The 23,773-nt window shown below is 48.0% G+C and overlaps 7 protein-coding genes across 7 annotated transcripts; 3 read left to right on the top strand and 4 right to left on the bottom strand.

The window, feature by feature from the left end:
• Positions 1-615: 615 nt before the first annotated feature.
• N7509_004577 (glycosyl hydrolase family 79 C-terminal domain-containing protein) lies at positions 616-2,282 on the top strand (the record flags this gene model as incomplete). The annotated part of the gene is made up of 4 exons (XM_056629214.1): positions 616-694; positions 826-1,291; positions 1,357-1,457; positions 1,510-2,282. The coding sequence occupies 4 exons, from the start codon at positions 616-618 to the stop codon at positions 2,280-2,282; spliced, it is 1,419 nt and encodes a 472-aa protein (XP_056488516.1).
• Positions 2,283-3,976: 1,694 nt separating this feature from the next.
• On the bottom strand, positions 3,977-4,648 carry N7509_004576 (Gti1/Pac2 family protein; the record flags this gene model as incomplete). The annotated part of the gene is made up of 1 exon (XM_056629213.1): positions 3,977-4,648. One exon carries the CDS (start codon positions 4,646-4,648, stop codon positions 3,977-3,979), a length of 672 nt encoding a protein of 223 aa, XP_056488515.1.
• Positions 4,649-5,332: 684 nt separating this feature from the next.
• On the bottom strand, positions 5,333-6,444 carry sidJ (putative siderophore biosynthesis lipase/esterase; the record flags this gene model as incomplete). The annotated part of the gene is made up of 2 exons (XM_056629212.1): positions 5,333-6,322; positions 6,391-6,444. The coding sequence occupies 2 exons, from the start codon at positions 6,442-6,444 to the stop codon at positions 5,333-5,335; spliced, it is 1,044 nt and encodes a 347-aa protein (XP_056488514.1).
• A 1,493-nt stretch (positions 6,445-7,937) lies between these two features.
• On the top strand, positions 7,938-14,262 carry sidD (nonribosomal peptide synthase SidD; the record flags this gene model as incomplete). The annotated part of the gene is made up of 2 exons (XM_056629211.1): positions 7,938-8,375; positions 8,431-14,262. 2 exons carry the CDS (start codon positions 7,938-7,940, stop codon positions 14,260-14,262), a joined length of 6,270 nt encoding a protein of 2,089 aa, XP_056488513.1.
• Positions 14,263-14,681: 419 nt separating this feature from the next.
• N7509_004573 (ABC transporter ATP-binding protein) lies at positions 14,682-18,709 on the bottom strand (the record flags this gene model as incomplete). The annotated part of the gene is made up of 2 exons (XM_056629210.1): positions 14,682-17,713; positions 17,767-18,709. 2 exons carry the CDS (start codon positions 18,707-18,709, stop codon positions 14,682-14,684), a joined length of 3,975 nt encoding a protein of 1,324 aa, XP_056488512.1.
• An 897-nt stretch (positions 18,710-19,606) lies between these two features.
• On the bottom strand, positions 19,607-21,011 carry N7509_004572 (GNAT family N-acetyltransferase; the record flags this gene model as incomplete). The annotated part of the gene is made up of 3 exons (XM_056629209.1): positions 19,607-19,867; positions 19,888-19,980; positions 20,052-21,011. 3 exons carry the CDS (start codon positions 21,009-21,011, stop codon positions 19,607-19,609), a joined length of 1,314 nt encoding a protein of 437 aa, XP_056488511.1.
• A 513-nt stretch (positions 21,012-21,524) lies between these two features.
• sidH (enoyl-CoA hydratase/isomerase family protein) lies at positions 21,525-22,417 on the top strand (the record flags this gene model as incomplete). The annotated part of the gene is made up of 2 exons (XM_056629208.1): positions 21,525-21,753; positions 21,828-22,417. 2 exons carry the CDS (start codon positions 21,525-21,527, stop codon positions 22,415-22,417), a joined length of 819 nt encoding a protein of 272 aa, XP_056488510.1.
• Positions 22,418-23,773: the final 1,356 nt, after the last annotated feature.

Genomic DNA, 23,773 nt, shown 5'->3' with positions numbered 1-23,773 from the left:
CGGTCGTGTAATTAACGAATTAGAGAAGGAGCAATATGTTTGGTGATACTAGCTTAGCCTTTTACAACGTGGTTCTGATATTCCTGGTATCCCTGTCGGCAGATAGTTACGAATAGGGCGGAGTAACTAGCTTCACGCCCCCGCGTTTACAATGTAACATTATCCTGACCCCAAACGCCCACCTCAGGTGACTTATGCTGTAGTTCAACTGGCCCGCGTTACGATGGAGTCGGCGATGAATCTAATATTCGCCTCTGATAGGATGAGGACTCATTTCTCATCAATCGGTCAAGGACTAAAAAATCTCTTTCATTCCTCAATGGGGATTTCGGTAACGGTAAACGTGATGAAACCAAGCTAAGAAGAGCAGCACTAAACTATACAACTACGACTGCTAACAATGCATATCAAGGCCCTGCAGCTCTCTGTTTATTTCTATAATATATAAGAAGGGTTACCCTGGAGTTCTGACTTGATTTCAATTCTAGTCTATGTTCGCTTTATAGCTTCAATAAGACTTCTACTGAGAGTCTTCTCTTGTGGTAACTATGTTGTTCAACATACTATTGCAATTATCAACTCTGTCGATTCTTAAACTAGCCCAAGGTCGAGTTGATGTCGCAGCCGTGGAGCTTGACATATCTCCTCATGTACCAGGTCATGCATCTAGGCCTATTCAACCGGGATTCGTTGGGTTTGCGTGTGAAACATCGTCATTCCCTTCCTACTCTGGTAATGAAATATCCACATCAACTACAATCCAAAATAATTAATCTTGACACCCAGGAAACAAATCCTCGCCAAACCTATTTTCCCGAAATCTAGTCGAATCGGTTGCCCGTCGCCAAGGCTCAGCTGTCAACTTTCGCGTCGGTGGTACATCCGGTGACTTTTCCACACTGGTGCTTGATCAGGCTGAAGCAGTCATTATACCCCCCGATGAAATAGGTAATAACGTGGCTTACAACATTACAATTGGACCATCCTGGTTTGAAGGATTCAGAAATTTTCCCGGTGTGGAATGGGTCTATCAAGTACCTTTGGTTTACTTGAACAAAACGAACTCAATTGAAGGACTCAAGATTGCTGTATCCGCGATCGGAGCAGAGAACCTCTTTGCACTCGAAATCGGGAATGAGCCGGACTTATACCCAGCAAAGTGGTCCCCAGGAGACTATGCGTCACAGTGGCTGGCCTTTGATAAAACTATCCGAGGGGAAGTATCCCTTCCCAAAGGAAGTATCATTCAGGCAGGAACTATAGCCGGAGTGGGGGTTGGCGATTGGACACTGTAAGTGATTAGTAAATGAGTACTACTAATAGGTAAATTGAGCTCCATGCTGATATTTTGTGTAGACCAAATTTGTTTTCAACAGATATTGATTCCACAAATATGGTGAAGACAGTGTCAACGCACTACTATCAATGGTTCGGAGTTAATCCACCAGAAATCGAACGTATGTTGTGCTGTTCGGAAACGGAACGAGGGTTATGTTGACAAATTTTTAGGTGATCTCATGAATCACACAGCACTTGTTTCCACTATGGCCAATACTACTTTGGCAGCCCAATTTATGTCACAGAATTACCCTAGTATCCCATTCGTCATGGGGGAGGTAGGCACTTACCCAGGGGCAATCAATAACTATAAAGTGGAGCAATCCTTCGCTGCCACTCTTTGGAATGCCAATTTCATTCTTTACGCCATGTCCCAGAATGTCTCTCGTATCAGCATGCAGCAAGGGCTGGGCTTTGGCTACTCCGCGTGGACTCCCGGCCTTGATCCTGATAATGGCAACCAAGGCCCGGGCGTATGGGGTCCTTACTATGCTTTTCCATTTGCCGCCGACTTCATAGATGGAGCAACTGACCTGCAAGTGGTACCAGTCCTGCAACAGGAGAAACTCGTAGCATATGCAGGGTACGAATCTGAACGTCTGTCTAAACTTGTCATCATCAACCTGGAAGTTTGGAACAAAACGACCTCTTCCCCTCGTCCTTCACGCGAAGTGAAGTTCCAGGTCCCACCAACTGTGACGAAAGCTAAGGCTGAGAAGCTGACGGCACCCGGAGCAGATGTCGGAGAGGATATCACCTGGGCGGGGATGCGTTGGACATATCAATCGAAGGGTCTGCCGGAACAAGTGATACATGATACAGAGATAATTTCTGCTGTCCATAAGAGCCTGACTGTGAATATTCAGTCAAGTCAAGCGGTGATGCTCTCCATGCTTTTGGATCATGAGGGAATTGACCCTTCACAATTGCTTATGTGTAATTGAAGAATTGATTGATTAATTCTGATACTTGGATGCCTAAGGCGCCAACTTGGTTGTCTTCTCATTGCGCTTTCTCCCTCGCTCCAAGATGCCACATATCCATCTCTCGATCTATAAATCCTTATCATTTGCTTCTACCCATCTTTCGCTACGGCATCACCTTTTCGGTTTATCCTCGAGATTCACTGGTGAGATTGAGGTCTTAGCTTCAGCAGGAACGCGGAAATGGGGCCAAATCGAAACACGAATAGGATGGCTGCTTTTTTGTTGGCAAGGTTGACAAGGCGGCTTAGTTCTAGGCACCGCCATTTGCGACCGTGTCATTTCTATCGGCCCCTTTCCATCACGAACGTCCCTCCTCCTTGTATTCAAAAATTTCCACTTGAGCCTTTCGGACAGACCCCCAAAAATGTCTCTCTATTTTCCCACCGAGTTTGAAGAAGATTACAACCGAACAAATCTCGCTCTTAGGTATGGCGCGATCTCATCCAGCCTCCTGGGTGGCTTGTTCTTGATCATATGGCACACCCATAGCGCTGTCTACACGATACTGGTACAAAATCAACACCCCTAGAGCCAGGTAATAATGGGAAACGAAGGCTCACGACTTGAGACAGTTTATGCTGCTTCTGGCCTGGTCTAGCGCGGCAACTTACATGGCATTTCAGCGAATTATAATCCAGCCTCTCATCAATACAGCGTGTGATGCTACATCCGCAGCATTCCTATTGTGGATTATGCCGATCATGATTTTTACTGGGGTTTTATACCTCAGCTTACCTACCTTTGCCATGTGTTTCTGCTATATGGTCGCTATGTATGAGATTATTCCCGTTTCTGCACTGCCCTGTTGATTTATTAAAGTACTCTGCAGATATATCCATTCAGTGCTTGCATTGCGCGAGTTTGTCAAATCTCGCCAGTGATTTCTTATAATCCTTTGGCCGAGCGGGTCCATTTTGACTGGTGCGGAAATGCAAAGCTAGATAGGATGAAGGAATGCAAGTGCATGTTTCGATAAAAGTCGACCATACATCGCAGACCAAGCACACACAGTATATATTCGGATACAGGAAGAGGACCATGAGAGATTGAAATCCTTGAAGCGAAAGACACGAACTGCTGCTACCTAAATTAGGACTAGGTATCCGTCGTTCTGGGATCTCATTACCCGGCACAATATACTAGTCTTCTTTACCACTTCCACCTTGTTCACGTAGCCTTAGATACACCCCTCCTGAATTACGATTTAAATCAGATGATCATTAGATAAAGTACTATCACAAATTAATTCAGGGGTAAGATTGATCTACAGCATCCAAACAGCAGGTTCTTTGGCATCATTGAGCGGTCGATAGCATCCAGTGTAGCCACCTTGATTGTTCCCATGACAAAATTTCCTTTGCGATGCTTGACAAACACAGGCCGCAAATGAAGGCAACTTCCGAAGCAGCTGAATTTAATGTACCTACTAATTGTCAGAGTTTCAGCCCCCAAAAGGCGGAGAGGTCGATTGAAGGAAAGTCTGGCCTAATGATGCGATAGACCCGGGAGCAGATACATGGAGCTATGAAAAGAGATCCGATCAATCTCTGTAGGTCTTGCGCCTTATACTCTAAGACATGTACCGGTATCTAACTTGATTTTTAGACACAATTTCATGAGGCACTACGTGATGATGAAGAATTAGATTCTTTCTAGACTTCAAGGGGTTGTCGGTAACAGCTTCCGCACATCTTGCAAGTTTGCTCTTTATCAACTGGAGTCACGCTCGCCAAATTAGGTCCTTTCGAGAAAATGGCGAAATTATGCCGGTCGTTGACCAATGATAGAGGAAAGAGGTCTCTTTGTGGACATATGTGCTTGAGTGAAAGGTCCGCTGTTGGTTCTCGTAATTCGGTGGGGGACTCGCTGGGCTGGTGATAATAATTGATCAAATGCCAGTGCTGGCCGGTGGGACTGGCTATGCTAAATGAGAGTTTCATGAATTGTGATTTGGGCCGATGGGCAGGTTGATCATCTGCTATTCCAACAACTGATCGGAAGTCTCTCTTTTTGCATGAGCCCTCTGATGTGACGGCCGATTCTGGTGCAGGCTCCTCCGTTGATTCACTGAGCTCTTTGCGCTTCATTTCTCTATAAATGAGAAAGCGCCCAGAAACTCGGCTTGGACTCCATTTTCTCCCGTCTGTCCACCTTCTCAGCCCAGTTTCATGCTCTTCCCAGATGAAAACAGAGCCGTTTCGAATCAATCGTCCCTCTTTCGGTGATAGTCGTTTGCAAACACGAGGCAGGAAACCATTGTAGCAGGCCTGAATGAGGAGAATAGCGTCCGCTGGCGTGCGGATGTAACCATTATAAGTTTCCATTCGATCTCTTGACGTGGGCTTTTATTCACCCAGGAATTTTGATTAAATCAAGCTGTGCTGTTGAAAGTGATGAACCTGTTACCAGGAATCCAGTGGGCGGTTGTGTTATAGCGAATATTGATGCCTGGGTATTGAGATTTAGCTCGTAACTTTTAATCAGATAGTTGGACTACCTACTGGTACAGTAGATGGAACAGATGAGGTCTTTAGATTATCGTAAACTTGAGAAAATCATAGGCTTATGCACTTGCAGAAAATTATTGTCCCTGGAATTACAACGCTCAATGACATGACCACGAAAAAAAGGTATGTATCTCCAAATCAGTCGACAGTGGGGATATTGAGAAGGACCTATCGGAAAATCTACCGCCAAGAAGCCAGAGCTTCCTTTCTAGGCAGCAATCGCCGAGCTCGGGGTTACTGTAAACCATGGTACAAAAATATTAAAACATACTCGTGTCAATTAGTTACGAGCTAGTACTACGACCCACAGTATCGGAATCCCGCGCACTCCGACCGAGACCTTGTTCTGTGTATGAGTAGGTGTTTGAAAACGCTAGTAAAAGTAGTGGCCCATGAAAATATTATAATTACGGCATGCCTTGGACGATTTCTTACAAACAAGTTTCACTAATAATCGCTATCGGTAACCAAGGAATTTCTAAATTCTATTTCTATCAGAGTCTATGCGGTTCCAAGATACCCGAGCACCTTCTCAACCAAGAACTTTCGAGGTTCAGCCTGGTCGTCATTGCTCAGGGCATGGGAGGCATTAGGTATAATTGCGGAGTGGTCATCATCCCAGATATCGGAATCACTGCTGCCGTTGGTGGCATTCTTCCATCTCTTTAGCAAGTTCTCCTTATCAACCCAGTCGGGTACTGACTGATCCGCCCCAGAAAACAAAACCATCAATTTGTGCTTCAGCAGCCCTTGTTCCTTAACCATGCCAAACGTTTTCCCCAGTTGCTGGTCACTGAGATCAGAGCTGAACAAGTCATCCTCTGAAGGGGAGTGAGGACTATTAAGACTAATCAGACTTAGGAATCTTCGGCAGCTGATTGCAGTATTCCCAGGATAGATATTGCTGGTCAACGACAGAGGCAGCATGGTGTCGAATGTGTTGTCACTTCGAGCAGCCTCCTTCGCCAAAGCTTCCATTTTATCATACACCACTCGGATCTCGCTGGGTGACTTCCCTCCGATTCCGTGCGTCAGGACCCAGAAAATAGCCTCGCGGTCAGAAACTGGGGCCTGCATGATGGCCCCGTCAAGGGGCATGCGCTTGATATGCTGAAGCCCAGAATCGAACGACGGCGTGTTGGTATGTGGGTTTGGCTGGGAAAGGTAATGTAGCACACATTGACTACCTGTGGAGTGACCCATAAGGACAATCTTTCCGGCGCCATATTTCTCCGATTTGTAGTCTTTGATATAGTTGAGGCATTGGGCGATTTCATTCGTGTCTCGGTCAAGATGCCCCAGACCCCAAGATTGGTATGAGGATGTGAGATTCAACGAGAAGACAGACCATTCCGTTTTCTGAAGCGCCTGGACCAGGTCGGCCATGTAGGAAGTGGTTGCTAGACCATCTCCTAGGCCTCCAAGGAAAACAAGACTGTGGGGTTGGCGAATGGCATTGGAAGTGTACTCGAAAGTAATCAGGCTCTCCGTCTGAGATTAGCGGAAATAAAATGTTAGCTGTGGCCACAATTTCATAAACCGGAAGAGCAGTCACTCACATAATGGTGCAGAAGGCCAGGCAGTCCGCCCTTGGGCCAGAATTGGGAATACATGCTTGTGAGGGAAAGGTTATCACTCAACCGAAGGAAGCGACTTGGAGAAACGAACGACAGTTCCCAAGTTCAAACTGGCTTATGTATTAGGTGATCCACTGCCGAGGCAAACTCGTTATCAGATCAAACCAATTTCTGTAGTGGGCTGTCAGAGTCCTGCAATTTGTGGGTTTGAACAGTGGTACGTCAAGAGCAAGAGTTCCGATCCGAGATCACCCCACTCTCTTGAGCCCTTACGTACTTCAAAAGCACGCCCTATTGAATACGCAACCGAGACAATCGAGACACCATTTGACCATTGTGGTAACGATCCACAGGGTCCAACCTGCTAAAACATTAAGCGGAGACGCTGTCTGTAATACGACTGTATTACCCGCATACGAATATAGTCAGCCCTAGCGCGTGTATTGCCCTTGTAAGCTCCAGTGGAATGACATGTGGTGGATTCCCGGGTTTATTGACTATCCCCAATCAAAGCAAACTCTCAACGGTACGCCCGAAAGCACTAGACGGGGGTGTAAACCATGGAAAAATTTAATCAGATTTTGTGGCTGACATTTAGCGGATCTGATAGGAGATTCCGTCGGAGAAGTCCCTCAACTCGGATATTCCAGGAAGATTATTCGTAGATGGGACAACACCACACAGCTACAGTTCTGACCTGCACGACCACACCTGTGCAAGCCAAGCAAAACAAAATTGCTTATGATGATCTTCTGAGCTCGCTTCGACTAGTATTATCGATTCACAACCGCGCGCGCCGCGAATTATCTACGAAATGAGGGCAATATGGCCAACATTCCTTGCAAGTCCTATCGGCAGATGCCGAATGCAACCCCCGTTCTTCAAAATAGACACTCCACAGAAGGCGCCACTTTAGTCGTGGGGCAAGGATCCAGTTATCCTGAAGAGTTTGGACCTCGGACTTGAAAGGAAGTGCGCCCTACGTAATTTCTAAAACACGCTTAGTGGGGATCTCGTGTCGTAGAGCCGAAGTTTACGAGCCCAAGCCGAATGAAGATAGATTAAGAAGATAAAATCTTCACATCCCTGGTACAACTGGATCGATTTCCGAAGAGGATTCCCGATCAGATAACTTCGTCTTGCTCCACCAACTAGCGCTAGAAGTACGGTTCGACTGGGTCCCTGAATTGGCATTTCTACTTCAGACACCTCGGTTAGCTCTGCTCGTTGCATTCCTTGGCGAAAGTCTCGATCTAGGTATTTCTTTTTTATTGTCTACTGTACGAAGCGAATTATTCCCAATTTTGTGGGTGCTTGTTGAATCCGTTGGTTTCCGGAACGGCCGAGTTCCCCGACACCGGAAGATTGCGTACTTTGCCAGTCGAGTGAGCCTTTGATACATATGAGCGACTTTGTGGTTGAAATAGCTGTACTAATTCAATATATACGAGCTATACAGTCTTCAGTATCTCTCGTTTTCCGACCGCCCAAACCTCCGTCGTCTATAGCGCCCGCTTCATGTCGCCGGAATGGCCCCTATATGCATAAGCGACATGCTTGACCGCAATGACAGAGATCATGGGTCTGTTGGACGAACTGAAAACTTTGCAAGCGGCGAAACCAGAACCTTTGAGGTAGTTGGTCTTGCATCCGACGAGACAACACGCACTGGCATGAAAGATGACATTTTGCTGCTTTCGTGGCTGGCGATGCTTTTGAAAACGCGCGAAGGTGGCCAAGTTTCATTTGAATGGGCCTATGATATCTCCGGGGAAAGCAGTCGCTTATCAATGAATGAAGTTGTGAAAGGGCTGGACGACCATATTTTGAATGCTTCCGCCGCCATTCGACAGCATATCGCTTCCCAGTCAGCAGTGGCGAGTGACAAGACCCCAGTGACATCTCCGGTTCCCCTAATTCTAAGTACGAATTCCTTCTCAAAGACATCAGAGGACGCCAAAGAAGAAGTGAGTGAGGTCATAGTTTCAGCAAAACTTCCATGTTTTGACTAACGGGATAAAGCGCACAATTCATCTCGAACTACGCTTTAACCAAAATTACCTCTATATTCGACCGCTTTGGACTACCGAGAATGTTTTGCCTTACACAGTCTCACTATACATCGAGACACTGGTTGAAGCCATCAAGATTTGTCTCTCAAGTCCCGGATTACCGATTGAAGACTGCCTCCGACCAAGCGCACGCGACTTGAGGGACATCTGGGGATGGAATCATATTTTACCTCCGAGCTTTGCATTCGGAATGCATGAAGAGATCTCAAGGCGTTCTCAAAAGCACCCAAGCAAAGTGGCAATCTCTTCATGGGATGGTGAATTAACATACGGTCAAATCGAACATTATTCCAACTTTGTTGCGGACTCTCTTAGTCAATTAGGAGTGCAACTTCATGACTTTGTTCCAGTTTGCTTTGAGAAATCATGCTGGACTATCGTTGCTGTTCTTGCGGTGATGAAGGCCGGTGGAACCTTGGTCATGATGGATCCAACTTTGCCTCTTGCGCGTCTTCAAAACATGGCCAGCCAAGTTAACGCAAAGACAATATTGTCATCTTCAAAACAGAAGAAGTTTTCAAAAGAAATTCTGCCAGTTGGGGACTTATTTGTCGTGGCACAGGAACGTTTGACAGGCATCCCCGAGCCTGAGAAGATCCCAAAACTGCCCTCTGTGCCGGGTTCAACTTTGATGTATCTCATTTTTACGTCGGGAAGCACCGGAACACCAAAAGGTGTCAAAATTTCTCATGAATCGTACACCAGCAGTGCATTCCCTCGTGCGAAAGCAGTGGGCTATGATGAAGAATCGAGAGTTCTTGACTTTGCCTCATACGCCTTCGACGTTAGCATCGACAGCATGCTCTTGACTCTCGGAAACGGCGGTTGTCTTTGCATTCCCTCTGACGAGGACCGGCTGAATGATATAAACGGAGCCATTCGGCGCATGAGTGTCAACTATGCTGGTATCACTCCTTCGATGGCTCGAATTTTAGAGCCAGATGTCATCGCTTCCCTCAGTGGCTTAGGTCTCGGTGGAGAAGCTGCTTCCCCCAGTGATGTAAACCTGTGGGGTCAGGACGCCAGAATCATCATCGGCTATGGACCCTGCGAGTGTACTATCGGATGCACAGTGAATAGCAGCGCTGCCACGGGACGGGACTACATCTCAATCGGAACGGGAAATGGTGCAGCGATCTGGATTGTCGATCCTAATGACCATGAGATACTTATGCCTGTCGGCGCTGTTGGCGAGCTGCTGGTTGAAGGTCCGATTGTTGGGCAAGGATACCTGAATGATCCAGAAAAGACTGCTGCTGCCTTCATCAAAGATCCGAAATGGCTGCTTGAAGGCCATGCAGAATTTACCGGGCGCAGTGGTCGACTATATAAGACGGGAGATCTTGGTAAATATGACCCTGATGGCTCAGGGGGTATCGTATTTGCTGGCAGGAAAGATACTCAGGTCAAACTTCGAGGTCAACGTGTCGAACTTGGGGAGATCGAGAGTCAGCTCAGATCAAAGCTTCCTTCTGAAATCAGCGTGATCGTTGAAGTTATCAAGCCTGAAGGATATGGTGGCCAGCAGACACTTGTGGCATTTGTTACATCCCAGTCTATCGCAGGTTCAGACAATGGTGATATAAGATCGGCCCAGCTCTCAGATGATCAACGCAAGTCTCTTGCCGAAGCGAACACAAATATCATAACTGTCCTCCCGAGATACATGGTACCAACCGCCTATATACCAGTCAACTGTCTTCCAGTCTTGATCTCAGGAAAGACAGATCGCAGACGTCTTCGGCAGTTCGGGGTAACAGTGGACTTACGACAGCTGGGTCTGGGATCTGACAGCGCTGCTATGCGTGAATTGACCGAGCTCGAGGAGCGGCTTCGGCAGTCATGGGGCCAGGTCCTGAAACTTGATGCAGAAGGAATCCGACCTGATGATAATTTTGTCACATTGGGTGGTGACTCTTTGGCCGCCATGAAGCTTGTTTCGGTCTGTCGAGACCAGGCACTGGATCTCACCGTGACTAACATTTTCGGCCGCCCAATATTGTCTGAAATGGCTGACGTAGTCCAAGTCTGTGAAAACGAGACACGTCAAGAGGTCCCTGCCTTTTCAATGATCTCCCAATCTGTTCACAGTGCCACTTCTGAAGTCTCGGGGATTTACGGCTTCGATGTCGCAAAAGTCGAAGACATTTATCCCTGCACGCCGACACAGGAATCACTGTTCACCTTTTCTCTGAAGTCTGATAAGGCTTATGTTGCTCAGCGGGTGGCAAATATTCCAAGTCACATCAGTATCGGAGCGTGGAAGAATGCCTGGGAAGATGTTGTCAGACAAAGTCCTATTCTTCGCACTCGGGTTGCGCAGTTGCAAGAGCCTGGTCTCCAGCAAGTCATTCTGAACGAAGAGGTCGCATGGAAACACCCAACTGACTTGGTTGAATATCTGGAAAGAGATCGACAGGAAAAGATGAATCTTGGAGAAAGTCTTGCTCGATATGCTATTGTTGAGGATGCAACAACAAACAGTCGCTACATGATCTGGACCGTCCACCATGTGCTTTATGACGGCTGGTCTGAGCCTCTGATCCTCAAGAAGGTGCTTGATGTTTTGGACAGCAAGCAACTCGAACCTGAAACTCAAATGAAAGATTACATCAAATATGTGCGCGATACGGACGAAACGGCCATGGGAGAATTCTGGCGGCGGGAGCTTGATGGTGCTGTTGGTCCTCAATTCCCTCGTCTGCCATCCCGGGACTTCTTGCCAATACCCGATGGGTTTATCGAGCACCAGATTGCTTTTACCATGCCGGAAAGCGCGTCTTTTACCATGGCCACTTTGATCCGTGGCGCTTGGGCCCTGGTGGCATCTCAGTACACGCGAAGTGACGATGTTGTGTTTGGCGAAACTCTCACTGGTCGTGATATTGCACTAAGGGGAGTCGAAGGAATCATTGGGCCGCTTATTGCAACGCTTCCTGTGCGTGTCAATGTCAACCGACTGAGTACCGTGGAGTCATATCTCCATAGTGTGCAAAAGATGATATTGTCTCGCGTGCCGTACCAGCATATGGGTATGCAGAATATCAGAAAGGTCAGCCGTGATGCCCAGCATGCTTGCGAGGCCGGCACTGGTTTGGTCATTCAACCTGAACCCGATACCTCAGCAAGCGAGCTTGGACTTGAACAAGGAGACGTGGCCCGAGAAGCCCTCTATTTCAATCCTTATCCATTGATGTTGGCATGTGGAATTCGCAAGAGCGGCTTCAGAATCTGTGCTAGCTTTGACAGCAGCCTTATTCCAATCGCACAGATGAAACGCGTATTGGTGCAACTTGAAACAGCATGCCAACAGCTGACCAAGAATTTGTCGGCACGAGTCGGAGAAATATCGTGTCTTCCAGAGGTCGAGTTGAGTCAGATCTGGAATTGGAACCATACGGCACCACTATCAGCCAACTCAGAGCGAAACACATTCCAGGCAGATTCCAGCATCAAGCAAGGTGCGACTTATCCCCGAGCATTCGTTACTTGGGTTTGTGATCCACGTAACCCCTTCATTCTCTCGCCGATCGGGTGTACTGGTGAACTCTGGCTGGAAGGATCTCTTTTGTCTGGTGAAAAAATTGATAGCCCCGGCTGGCTTGTAAACGGAAGTTCTGGAGTTCCTGGTCGACAGGGACAGATACAGGCGACTGGGGATATGGTTCAGCTACTTGAGGACGGTAACTTGGTGTTCGTTGGCCGCAAGGAGAATGTAGTGCCAGCTCAAGGACACGCCGTTGATATCGCAGAGGTCGAGGTAAATCTCAGCCAGCAGCTCCCTCCTTTCATTCGATCTGCCGCAGCTGTGGTCCAGAGCAATCCTGCACAAACCAAAAAAGCTATGGAGCAAGAGCTTGTCATTTTCATCGAGCAAACACCGATTGACGGGGAAGTCGTGACACTCCTTTCGGATTCGCACCAACTCAGTTGCGAAATCTCCGGTCAAAATGTGGACGCAAACATCAGTACGACTATCTCCGTTGAGCTCGCGCAGGCACTGAAGAAGCTGAACAAATTTGCCCAAGACAACCTGCCGTCCTATCTGGTCCCTACGACATATCTTGTGGTCGAGCAGATGCCCACCAATATGGGAAACATTGACCACGGTTTGCTCAACAAGCTGGCATCAAAGATTCCTTCTGATTTGATTGAAGAAATTCAACAATCGTTCGGGAGGGTATGGGAAAGCAGCACACTTCAAAGTAGCTTGACACCGTCCGAAACCATCCTCCGATCGGCGTGGTCAAAGATTCTGGGTATTTCGGAAGAAAAGATTGATGCCGATGACAATTTCTTCCGCTTAGGTGGTGACTCTGTCTTGGCGATGAAACTGGTATCATCTCTTCGTTCACAGGGGCACGGTTTGTCGGTCGCGAACATCTTCCAAAACATGCGCCTGGGCGATGCTGCGAAGGTACTGAAGGTTGACCAAGCTTCGACAAGCAAGGCCTTAGCTTATCGACCATTTTCCCTGCTGGGTCTTTCGGACCTCGAAATGTTTTTGTCGACCGTCGTTCGACCGAAGCTTGCCAACCCGAGTTGGAAAATTCGAGATGTGTATCCAGTGACAGATTCACAAGCACTCGATATCAAGGCAACCATTCAGCCACCGCGTACTTCGATGCAGTACACCATGCTGTATTTTGATGGCAAAATCCATCGCGAGAGGTTGCTGCGTGCTTGCAGTGATCTCATAAAGGCACACGACATCTTGAGAACTGTCTTCATCGAGCACATGTCCACATTCCTCCAGGTAGTTTTGGACGGATTGTACGCGCCCGTGGTGACGCTAGGGGCAGAGAAAGAACTGGAGCAAACTGTTGTTGATGTTTGCACCTCCCACGCTGAGGAGGATTTCAAACTGGGGTCGCCCTTCTTCAAGATTTTCCATGTCCAAGGAACCGATGGTCGCGAATGTCTTATCCTTGGCCTCTCCCACGCGCAGTATGATGGCGTTTCCTTACCTCGCCTTCTGCAAGATCTAGAGATACTGTATACCGGAAGCGATATTCTGGATTATGTGCCATTTTCCACATATGTGGCTCGTATCTCGGATGACCGCGCAAACGTCAAAGCTATGGCGTACTGGGATAAGCTTCTGAGTGGTTCATCCATGTCAATCCTGAGAAAATTGGGGCAGCCTACCGAGAAGGCGGTCTTCCACACAAAACCAGTCGATGTTTTCTTTTCTCTCGAGGAAATCACCACTGCAAGCCTGCTCACTGCCGCATGGGCATTGGTCTTGGCCCGCGATCTTGGAAAGTCAGATGTGACTTTTGGAAGTGTTACCTCGGGTCGAATGCTTGACTCCGCAGATGTGGAAAATGCCATGGGGCCATGCTATCAGCTGACCCCAGTCAGAGTTCCTTTCAAATCCCACTGGACCGGCATGGACTTGTTAAAATTCGTTCAGAAGCAAGGTGCTGAGTCTGCAGCCTATGAATTTGTCGGCTTCCAGAAAGTTTCACAGCAGTGTGCCAAGTGGCCCTCGGATATACAGTCGTTCGATTCTCTTGTGCATCATCAAGATTGGGATGACTTTGATACTATGTCTTTCGCAGGGGAGTCTCTCAAGGTGGATATCTTGAATCCCCATGGAGACTCTCCTAGTCCATTGAAGGTAGTATCTTATGTCCGCGAAGGACAGATGCATGTTGGCCTGGTTGGATGTGAAAGCGACACAGCGTTGGTGGACAGGCTTCTTGATCAATTAGTTTCTACCGTCCAGAAACTAGAGGCTCATCAATCAGAGCTTCTGCTTGACGGAAATTTCTTCTGAATTCAGCTCGCAAATACGCATCTTACTCTGTATAATTCTTTTGATAGATTGATACTGAATTCTTCGTTTTTATGATTATAATCACATATTACTACCTGTAGCCACTGCTTGGATAAGATAGCAATATCTATGCTGATATTCAAGTTACTCGGGTTGCTTTAGTTAGTCCAATTGCCTTTCCTCATAGCTCCGAGTCAATAACATAGTAGATATCATTCCCGTGAACCTTGCCCAGGTGGAAACCAACTCAATTTCTCCCCATTATAAGCCTTATTACCAATAGCGGTTGTTTTGTAGTAAAAGTTCCTAGACATGATAGTAGTGCATGTTGTAAAAGTAGTGGAAGAAAATGAAGAAAATATTATTGTCTCTAGCAAATTAAAAATTCAAATCTAATGCTCGAAATATGAAACAGCTTTTTAATCCGTGGCCACTGTTTGATGCATAACATTGGCCCGGTAACTCTTCGATCTCTCCAGCAACTGTTCATGCGATCCATGATCGACGCATTGACCGGCTTCGATCAGGAAAATTACATCTGCTTTTCTAATCGTACGCAAACGATGGGCAATAGCTATGACTGTGATGCCTCTCGCAGCCTTCTCAAGGCCGTCTTGCAAAAGCTTCTCAGACTCCGCATCCAAAGCACTAGTTGACTCATCGAGAATCAACAGCTTCGGCTTGCGCACAAGAGCACGAGCAATCGACAAGCGCTGCTTCTGGCCTCCGGAGAATTGGCTGCCGTTAGGCCCACACATAGTCTGATACCCATCCGGCAAGCCAATGATAGTATCATGAATGTTTGCAAGCTTGCAGGCCTCTTCAATTTCGGCCAATGTAACATCACGTCCAGGTGCGGCACCGAGGCCGATATTGAACTCAATTGTTCCTTCGAAGAGGACGCTCTCCTGGGGCACGAGCGAGATGGAGTCACGGAAAGAGACGCTGTGTCCCTTGGTCACATCAAAGCCATCCACAAGAATGGATCCAGCTTCTGGAGTATAGAGACGCTCAACGAGTGAAATGATTGTCGATTTTCCGGCACCACTCGGCCCAACCAGAGCAGCAAATTTGCCAGGTGGGATCTCAATGTTCAAGCCGTTGAGGATCTTCATGTCTGGACGAGCTGGATACGCAAAGTGAACATCGCGGAACTGGACACCCGAAGCCTGACCATCGGAAATGATATGTTTCGGCTCTGCAGTTCCTTCGGGGTCGTTATTCTTCAAGCGGTCAGTTTCATCGTGACTCGGCACCTTGCCACTCATTTTTTCAGATCCAAGTTCAATTAGGCCAAGGATACGAGCCATCGCATTCCGAGCATTTGTAAGTTCAGGTGCTAGGGCGAACATTTGACTCCAGAGAAGAGCACTGACAAGCAGAGAGAAAACGACGATCAAAAATTGAGTTTGTGTGTAAGTGCCCGCAATAATTTGCTTAGCACCCCACCAGTACGCCAAAGCATTAACACAATTTCCTAGGAAGTATGTTGTTGCTTGCCAGAGACTGGCATGGAGGGTGACTCTCAGGGTCTCCTTGCGAGGACCTTTCAAAGACTGTCGATAACTCTTGAGGATATCCTTTTCAAGAGAGAGCGAAGCGATTGTTTTGATAGAAGTGATAGCTTCCACACCAATATCAACCGACTTTGTGTATGCAGTTTCGTGTTTTTCTTCGAATTTACCCAGAACGTGGAGCTCCATGAGACCTGCTCCTAAGAGAAGAGGTACCAGGGCCAGACAAACCAAGGCAATCTTCCAGGCGATGATGTGCGTCAGGATAATTGCAGCAATAAGATTGACTGTGATCGAAATCAAGGTTCCAATAACCGAGCCACTCAAGCCAGCCAAAGCATTTCCATCTCGGGTGATATAAGAAAGAAGAAGAGCTGGTGTTCGTCCCTTGGACTGGTGCCATTGGAGATCTTGCTCGAAGAGTGAGCGGAAAGACAGAACGCGGACGGTATAAACCATCTTTTCTGAGACCCAACCAAATCCTGCCCAGCTGACGAGGTTTGAGAAGAACTCAATGATTGCAAGAACGAAGAACATAAGTCCGAAGAAGTTACCACTTGACCGGATGCTATCCGCGCTTTTGCAGGGATTCAAGCTTCCGACTGTATTGCCGAAGATGACAGCCTCACCGGAGAACGCTCCGCCAACGATGACAGATCCGATCAACGCCACAAAAACGATCAACAAGTGCGGCTTGATAGCGGGACCATAACCGCGCAGAATAGCCCAAAGTGATTTCTTAGGAGTCTCCGGCTCTTCCTCCTCTTCTGGAGCACCGGAAACCTGAATTTCAGTTGCAGAGGCTGTGCGCTTCTCGTCGGGCGCGATATCATTGGAACCGCTCTTCTCAATTTCTGTGTCCGTTAAAGAACTCTGGTCGGACTTGCTCACGCTGTCAATGCTAACACTGGTGTCGGTCTTTCCCGAGCTACCACCAAGTCCTTGCATATAGACAAGGTTGGCATAGGTTCCTTTCATAACCATCAACTCCGAATGAGTGCCTTGTTCGACAATATGTCCCTTGTGCATGACTATAATGTTGTCGGCGTTGGTTATTGTTGATAGGCGATGAGCAATTGTGATCATAGTTCTGCCGCTGGAAATTCTGTTGATGGCGTCTTGAATGCGACGCTCTGTTCGGGAGTCGAGGGAGGCGGTAGCTTCGTCAAGGATAAGCACAGTGGGATCTCTGATCAGAGCTCTTGCGAGCGATACACGTTGCTTTTGGCCACCGCTAATCAAACGACCACTGGAACCCACACTAGTAGCATAGCCATGGTAGAGAGCGGAAATAAAACCGTCTGCGTCTGCGAGAACAGCAGCTTCTTGAACAAGTTTCACAATTTTGACAACCTCGGCTCCACGGCTTTCGGCAGCGGTCATCAAGTCCATGCCATCTCTGACTTCACTGGCAAGGCCCTCAAGATCGGATGCTACAAGTGCTGCTTTCAGCTCCTTGTGTTCGGGGTTACTGGAACTCATCAAACCATGAGCGATGTTTTCGAGCAGCGAGCGATCTAGGAGAGATGGCTCCTGCTGCACGAGGCTGAGGAAACTTCTCAGATCACGCGTATTGATATCTCGCAGATTATGTCCATCGAACAGAATCTCTCCTTGGTTTGGATCGTACAATCGTGTGACAAGACCAGCAATAGTCGATTTACCACTTCCCGACAGGCCAACAAGGGCGGTGTGTTTGTTTGCTGGGATGCTCAGGCTGATGTTATCGAGAACAGTGATTTCGGGTCGGGATGGGTAGGAGAATGAGACATTGTTGAATTCGAATCCTCCTTGTGCCTCGGCGAGACGAATGCCTGCGTCGGTAGTACCATCGATCTGAGGCTCCCGTTCCATATCTCCACGAAGCTTCTCGTACGAGGCAACTGCGGCGGTGAAAAGGTGGAGGAATGGTGCGACTTGGCTTAGGAGTAAAGTCGCTGGAGTTCTGTTAGTGGAATTACACGCAATCACAGAAGGAATAGGAGCTTACCTTCAACTAGAATGAAGATGACGGTGAAGACCGAGCCAACGGTAGAGCCGGCATTGGAACCATCTACTGACTCCGCAACCTTCCTACTTCCCTGCCAGAAAGCTAGGCCGTTTGCCGAGTAAGCAATGAAGTACAGAAATCCGGCTTGGACACCAATAGCCGTAGCCTTCTTCATTCCTTCGCGCTCACTCTCCTTGAGAGCTTTGGAAAACTTCTCCTCCAAGCGAGTATTTGCACCAAATGCATGGACGACGACAAGGTTGGAAAGTGCCTCGGAGGCAATTGAGGCTGCAGACGCAGCATAATCCGATACGCGGGCAGAGTACTTCTCGATGTAGTAGCTTCCGATAAATGACATCAAAAAGTAGGCGGGAATCAGCGAGATGAGCATAGCTGCCAGGACAGATTGTTTGATAAAGGCGACGATGTAGGCCGTAACGAAAAAGGAGAAACTTGAAATACAGATTCCGACCTTTTCAGATGATCCTGAGCGAATTGTCTGAATGTCCGTGTTCAATCGCGAGGCGACCTCGCCAGGGGGAAGATTGTCGAAAAATGATGGTTCTTGTCGCAACAAGTTCTGTAGGTATCTTTCGCGAAGTCGTTGCGCTAAACGTGCGCCGTAGGTAGTCCAGCAAGAAAGGTGAATGTAGATTGTGACGAATTGCGCGATGGCCAGGTAGAAGATGATCAGAATTTTGGAGTTGATATCGCCTTGCTCTGAGGAATTAGATGCGGTAGTCGCAGTCCCAGCGGAGGCGTTACAGGTAGCCTCATTGAAGTCATCGAGCAATTGACCGAAGAGAATACCAATCAAAGGGAATGGGACACCAGATGCGCAAGCAGCAACAAAGCCGACAAACAGCATTCCAAGCTCGATCTTTGAAGGACCTCCAGCAAGGATCATGCGGGGATAACCCGCCATCTTGGAGAGGATTCCCATCGTGATCGGATTGTGGCGCGTTGGCCTGCAACACGAATAAGGAAGCCGCTGATTGATAAGATTATGCTGCCAGGAGAGCAGCAGTCACGTCGTCAGGAGTTAGGCTATCCACTCCAGCGACGAGGGACGATCTGTTTGAATTTTGTAATGCTGTAGGAAGACTGACAACAGCTGAAGATCGATAGAAGCTCGTAGGAGGCTCGAGCATGTTAAAGGAAGTTCACATCTCTCTTCAAGAAAATTCCCCAGGGGCCCTGAGGATAACCCAAATCGGCTTAGGGCTCAGCCGACATCGGTCCACATCGAACCGGCTTGCGTTGAGTCCTAGCAGATCAAATCCACAAGAGGAGCACGATGACACGAGCTCAATTAGCGCAACACCGCGCCCTACGGGTGTTTGAATGGATACTTACTTGGTGAAGTGGGGTGGAGATTTCCCAATACGCGCGATATACGAAACGGTGAACTAGCGGTAACTTTGGTCCTGTAATCTGTATCTGTACCTGCACTTGTAATATACTAGTATTTAGTACTATCAATCTCGGACTTGGACTCCATTTTTGACTCCATCCACACCACGCGACAAAATGAGCACATTATTAGTCTCCACTGTCCCCAATTCTAGTCTCTAGGGCTGTAGAAGTGGACTTGCTGGGTCGGTTCCCGGCAAGTTGACTTTGACTTATCCTTCTGACACGCGATCTTTCCAGCTTGGCCCAATCGGGCCTGTTCCGGTGGGGATTGGTCAACACATGCGCTTCGAGGCAACAGTATTTGGTCTTTAAAGGGCAGGGAAAAGATTGATCTGAGGAAAAGTAAGGGAGCTGGCTATGAAATTGCAATTTTGAAGTACATTTTTTTCTTGATGAAAAATCCAGCAGTATATTAAGTCTAGGATTACAGCTTAGCATTCCAGGCAGCGCGATCGGCCGATTCGAGCGGTCGCTCACGGCCGTCCCACCAAAGTGGGCACAGTTGGAACCACTTTTCCCTGCTTGCAATAGAATGAACCGATCGTTTATGACCCAAATCAACGTATTTTCCAATCGTTAAACCCTGGGCGTTCTCGTAGGAGAGAGAATAATCGGACCCGCAGCTTTGGGTTCTCCCACCACGTTCGCGGTTCGAGGATCGTCCAAAAAGCAGTAATGAATGCAGCTGGAGTACCACGCATTAACCCGTTTCGCGCCGCGGAATGAAGAGTCTCCGACGAGAGAATGGCGACCGCGATCGTAGTCACCAGCATCATAGTGCGCACCATAGTGGTCCTCCTAAACAAAAGATTCGCCATTAGCAACTTGGCACAATAAATGGTGTTACAGAACGGCAAAACAGTACTAACCTTAGACCAGTAAAGCTCATAGTAGGAGAAGCGTGTATCGTTGAAACGGCCGAACAAACAAAGCACATGAGGATCGAAGTGTAACTTGCAGAGATATTCGCGATGCTCATCCAAGGTGCCAGTCTCGTTCCATCCCTGGGCAACGCGTGGGTCATTTTGCCATTTATTGAAGGTCTTCAAATGCTCGGGGTTTTGCCAATCCACCACTTCGAGAGAAAAGTGTTCATCTATCTCAGGAATATAGCGGCTGTAGGCAATGGACCCGGGGTGCGGCTTGGGGCGACGTGTCGGATGCCGGGTATATACGGGCTCGGCAGGGAACTTCGATGTCATTTGGTAATTCTCTGGCATAATGGGGTAGTTTGCCAACGTTTCACGCACAGGACCATCTGTACCGTCTCCCAGGGCCCATATCGGACGAGGGCCCAGGGGAGAAGCGGCGCCCTGCCAGAAGGAACTTCGGAGCACCAACAACTCATTAAACTCCTCAGACCCTTTGGACCAGGGTTGGAAGGGCTTTGGGTGAACAATAGCTAGGCCAGTGGATAGTAGCTCACTTCGAATAATATCGCTACCAGAACCTTGAAGATGCAGCCGGAAATATTCGTTTGTCGGGTGTGACAGGTTGATCCCATGAATCACGTTCCAAATCTGGCCCAGAGAAGGCGCACTATCTCCAGACCATTCAAATGTAGTCTCAGGACTCCGACGTGCCCGACCCCAAGCAGTATTATCATTGATAGGCGGTCGTTGGGCTTCGGGAATGAGGGAAAGCTCGCGCCAAGTCAAAGAATCGAGGTGCAAAGGCTGAGGCAAAGGACGTCCATTCGCAGGTTGGCTGTCGAATGCCAAATTGAGCTTGGCTGGATTTGTATTTGAGACAGCATTGATCCGATATGCGGTCAAAAAAGGGTGTGGTAGCTTCACCAGTGGATATTGGTGTGAAGAAATTGAGGCCATTGTGGTGTAACTGGAGGTATAAGCTTGAACAAGAAATTCTGCAGGACTTTGTGGCTTTTGAATCCCATTTATGTCGAGGAACCCTTCTGTAATCTGACTGAATAATAATAGACAACCTTAGCCCCCCTTCAGGGATTTACTAAAAGGGCTAACTATGCCGAGATGATCCAATTAGGTCGAAGCTCTGTATTGGCATGGCAGCCTTCCGGTACTTTTAGTTTCGGATTTAAATTTTAAGCGAATGTCGTGTCCGAATCCGAGTCATACTAGTCATACCAGGCATACCAGGCATACTAGTCATACATAGTGAGCTTTGAGCCTCGGCAGGAACAAAATTCCCAGAATGGCACCCCGATATCGCTTCCTTCCGTCGTTAAAGTTGCCCGAGTGTCTTGGGTGGCACCTTCTGCACTTTACCTGATCGATCACTGACCGAGTATAATACTGCTACTTCCTATTCACCAGATCTATACTAAATTTGCTTGATCGACTATCTCACACGCCACAGTCACCATGTCTCTCCGAAGCAGGACCCTCAGCTACCAAAATTTCACTCTCTCGTTTCCGGACGAGCGCATTCTACAAGTCACCCTCAACAGACCGCAAAAGCTCAACTCAATCGACAAAGCTACAAGTCGTGAAATCCAGGGGGTTTGGGAATTATTTGACCATGACGAAACATTATGGGTCGGAATTATCACAGGCAAGGGCAGAGCCTTCTGCACTGGGGCTGATTTACAAGGTAATTCTTATTACCAGTTTCCAATGACGATAACAATGTCTCTGGCCTCAACTGATTGCGATCCACACGCGCAGAATGGAATCGAATGAATCAGACCGGAGAGATCAACAGTATGGATGCACCTGGACTCGCCGGATTGCCCAGAAGAAGTGGCAAGAAGCCGGTTATCGCCGCCGTCAATGGAATTTGCATGGGAGGAGGCTTCGAGATGATCGCCAACTGTGACCTTGTGATCGCGTCTTCATCCGCCACATTCGCCTTACCGGAAGTGAAGCGCGGTATTGTTCCTGTGGCCGGATGTCTTCCACGACTAACGCGTACGATTGGACTCCAACGTACCATGGACCTCGTGTTGACTGGCAGGACAGTGGATGCGAGAACTCTCGAAAACTGGGGCCTTATTAGTCAAGTGGTGGATGCCTCAACAGATGTTGCCGACGCCGCAGTGAAGGTTGCCTTGGAAATGTGCAAAAACAGTCCGGACGCGCTAATTGTCGGCCGTGAAGGGGTTCGGATGAGCTGGGAATATGGCAGTGCGGAGGAGGCCGTATCCACCCTGGCGGATCAATGGTACCCGCGCCTGATGCGTGGAGAAAACTTCTCCGAAGGAATCCAGGCGTTTGTGGAGAAGCGACCTGTGAGGTGGGTCAATTCCAAGCTGTAAGGCGATAATGGTGTCGCCTGGGCAGAACTTGAAGGGGGATAAAAGAATTTCAACTCAATCTAATCAGATGGTCTCGGCTCGTGATAATTTACTGGTGGCGGTAATGACCCATGGGTTTAAATCTTTGTATTTCGTATTAAATTTCAGCTTATAAGATGTAAGTTTGCCAAGTAGTCCAAGCGACGTCCAAAGTTGCCATTCAAATTAATGACTATTTTAGCCCCTGAGGTTGCATTCGATCCTGTAGTGCGTCAGCTAATAACTCGGCCCCATTACTCGTCTTCCAGGGCTGCATTTATGGTAAAATGGAATGAAGATATTGGAGGGATCACGCAAGTGTTCCGACTTGTGGAGTTTTATTCTTCAACTCTCTCGATCTCAGGGTACCTAGATTTATCCTGTACTGGTACAATAAGTATAAAGCCTACTATCTTCACCCGAAAGAGTACTAAACACCGCAAAGCCAAGCCCCGAGAAAATTGCCAAGCCCCCATCTAGTCCGAGTCCATAGTACTGTAAGTATTGTAAGTAATGTAAATAATGTAAGTTATACTGGATGCTCGTTATTTACCACTAGCTGTATGTAATTTATTCCCCGGCAAAGTCGGGTGATTCCGAATCTCTCTCTACTCCACTTGTCTCGCCAGACCACCGCACGGACCGGAGAAAAAGAATCTGATAACTTTTCTTCCTCTAAACCTTTTTGGGTACGAAGCACCGAGTTCATTTTCCTCGTGCATTCATCCTCAGGCATTCATTCCGCCAAGATCTTGGCTGTACGTGGCTTATGTGCGGCCCCCACCATCTCGGGACATTTCCACGACGCCTCCAAGTAGCCACCCTTCGCTTCGGTTGTTTCTATTCGATTGCAGCAAAGGTGGAACTTGAAGTTCGAAAATTTGGAACTGAAGCGCCGGTTCCGCCCGCGCCGCGTCCGTTCCTTTGCTCGATCATCTGATTAGATGGAGCCCTTATGTCCAATCGCCTTGTTGCTACCACCTTTGCAATTATAAGGGCTAACTGCTTCCGAGAGCGCGCGCTCGTATTATCATATCCCCTCCCCCCCCTCCCCTCACCTCCATGCCACGCTTCTACCGTGTACATATGTGACCGTGACTGTGACAGCCGATTTGCTTGCATTGGGAGGTCAATGCAAAGAGTGACTGTGCTGCTGCTTAACTTAGTGCCAATTATTACTATCCGCGAATGGCGTCCGGCCACCAGCGAAGTAATGTCGGTGGAAGTTCCAGGTTCAGGCGATGCCAAGGCCAGCCAAGGCCATCCACAGGCTCTGAGGCCCTTGGCAAGTATGTATCGAGTTAGTGTACCACAAAATCAACACGCGAGGAAAAGATA

The sequence above is a fragment of the Penicillium cosmopolitanum genome (genome assembly GCF_028827165.1).
Source record: "Penicillium cosmopolitanum strain IBT 29677 chromosome Unknown utg000006l:49.0-5199605.0:1.0-5204138.0, whole genome shotgun sequence".
Taxonomy (NCBI): domain Eukaryota; kingdom Fungi; phylum Ascomycota; class Eurotiomycetes; order Eurotiales; family Aspergillaceae; genus Penicillium; species Penicillium cosmopolitanum.
The sequence above is the reverse complement of the archived record's forward strand: the minus strand, read 5'-3'. Positions and strand labels throughout refer to the sequence as shown.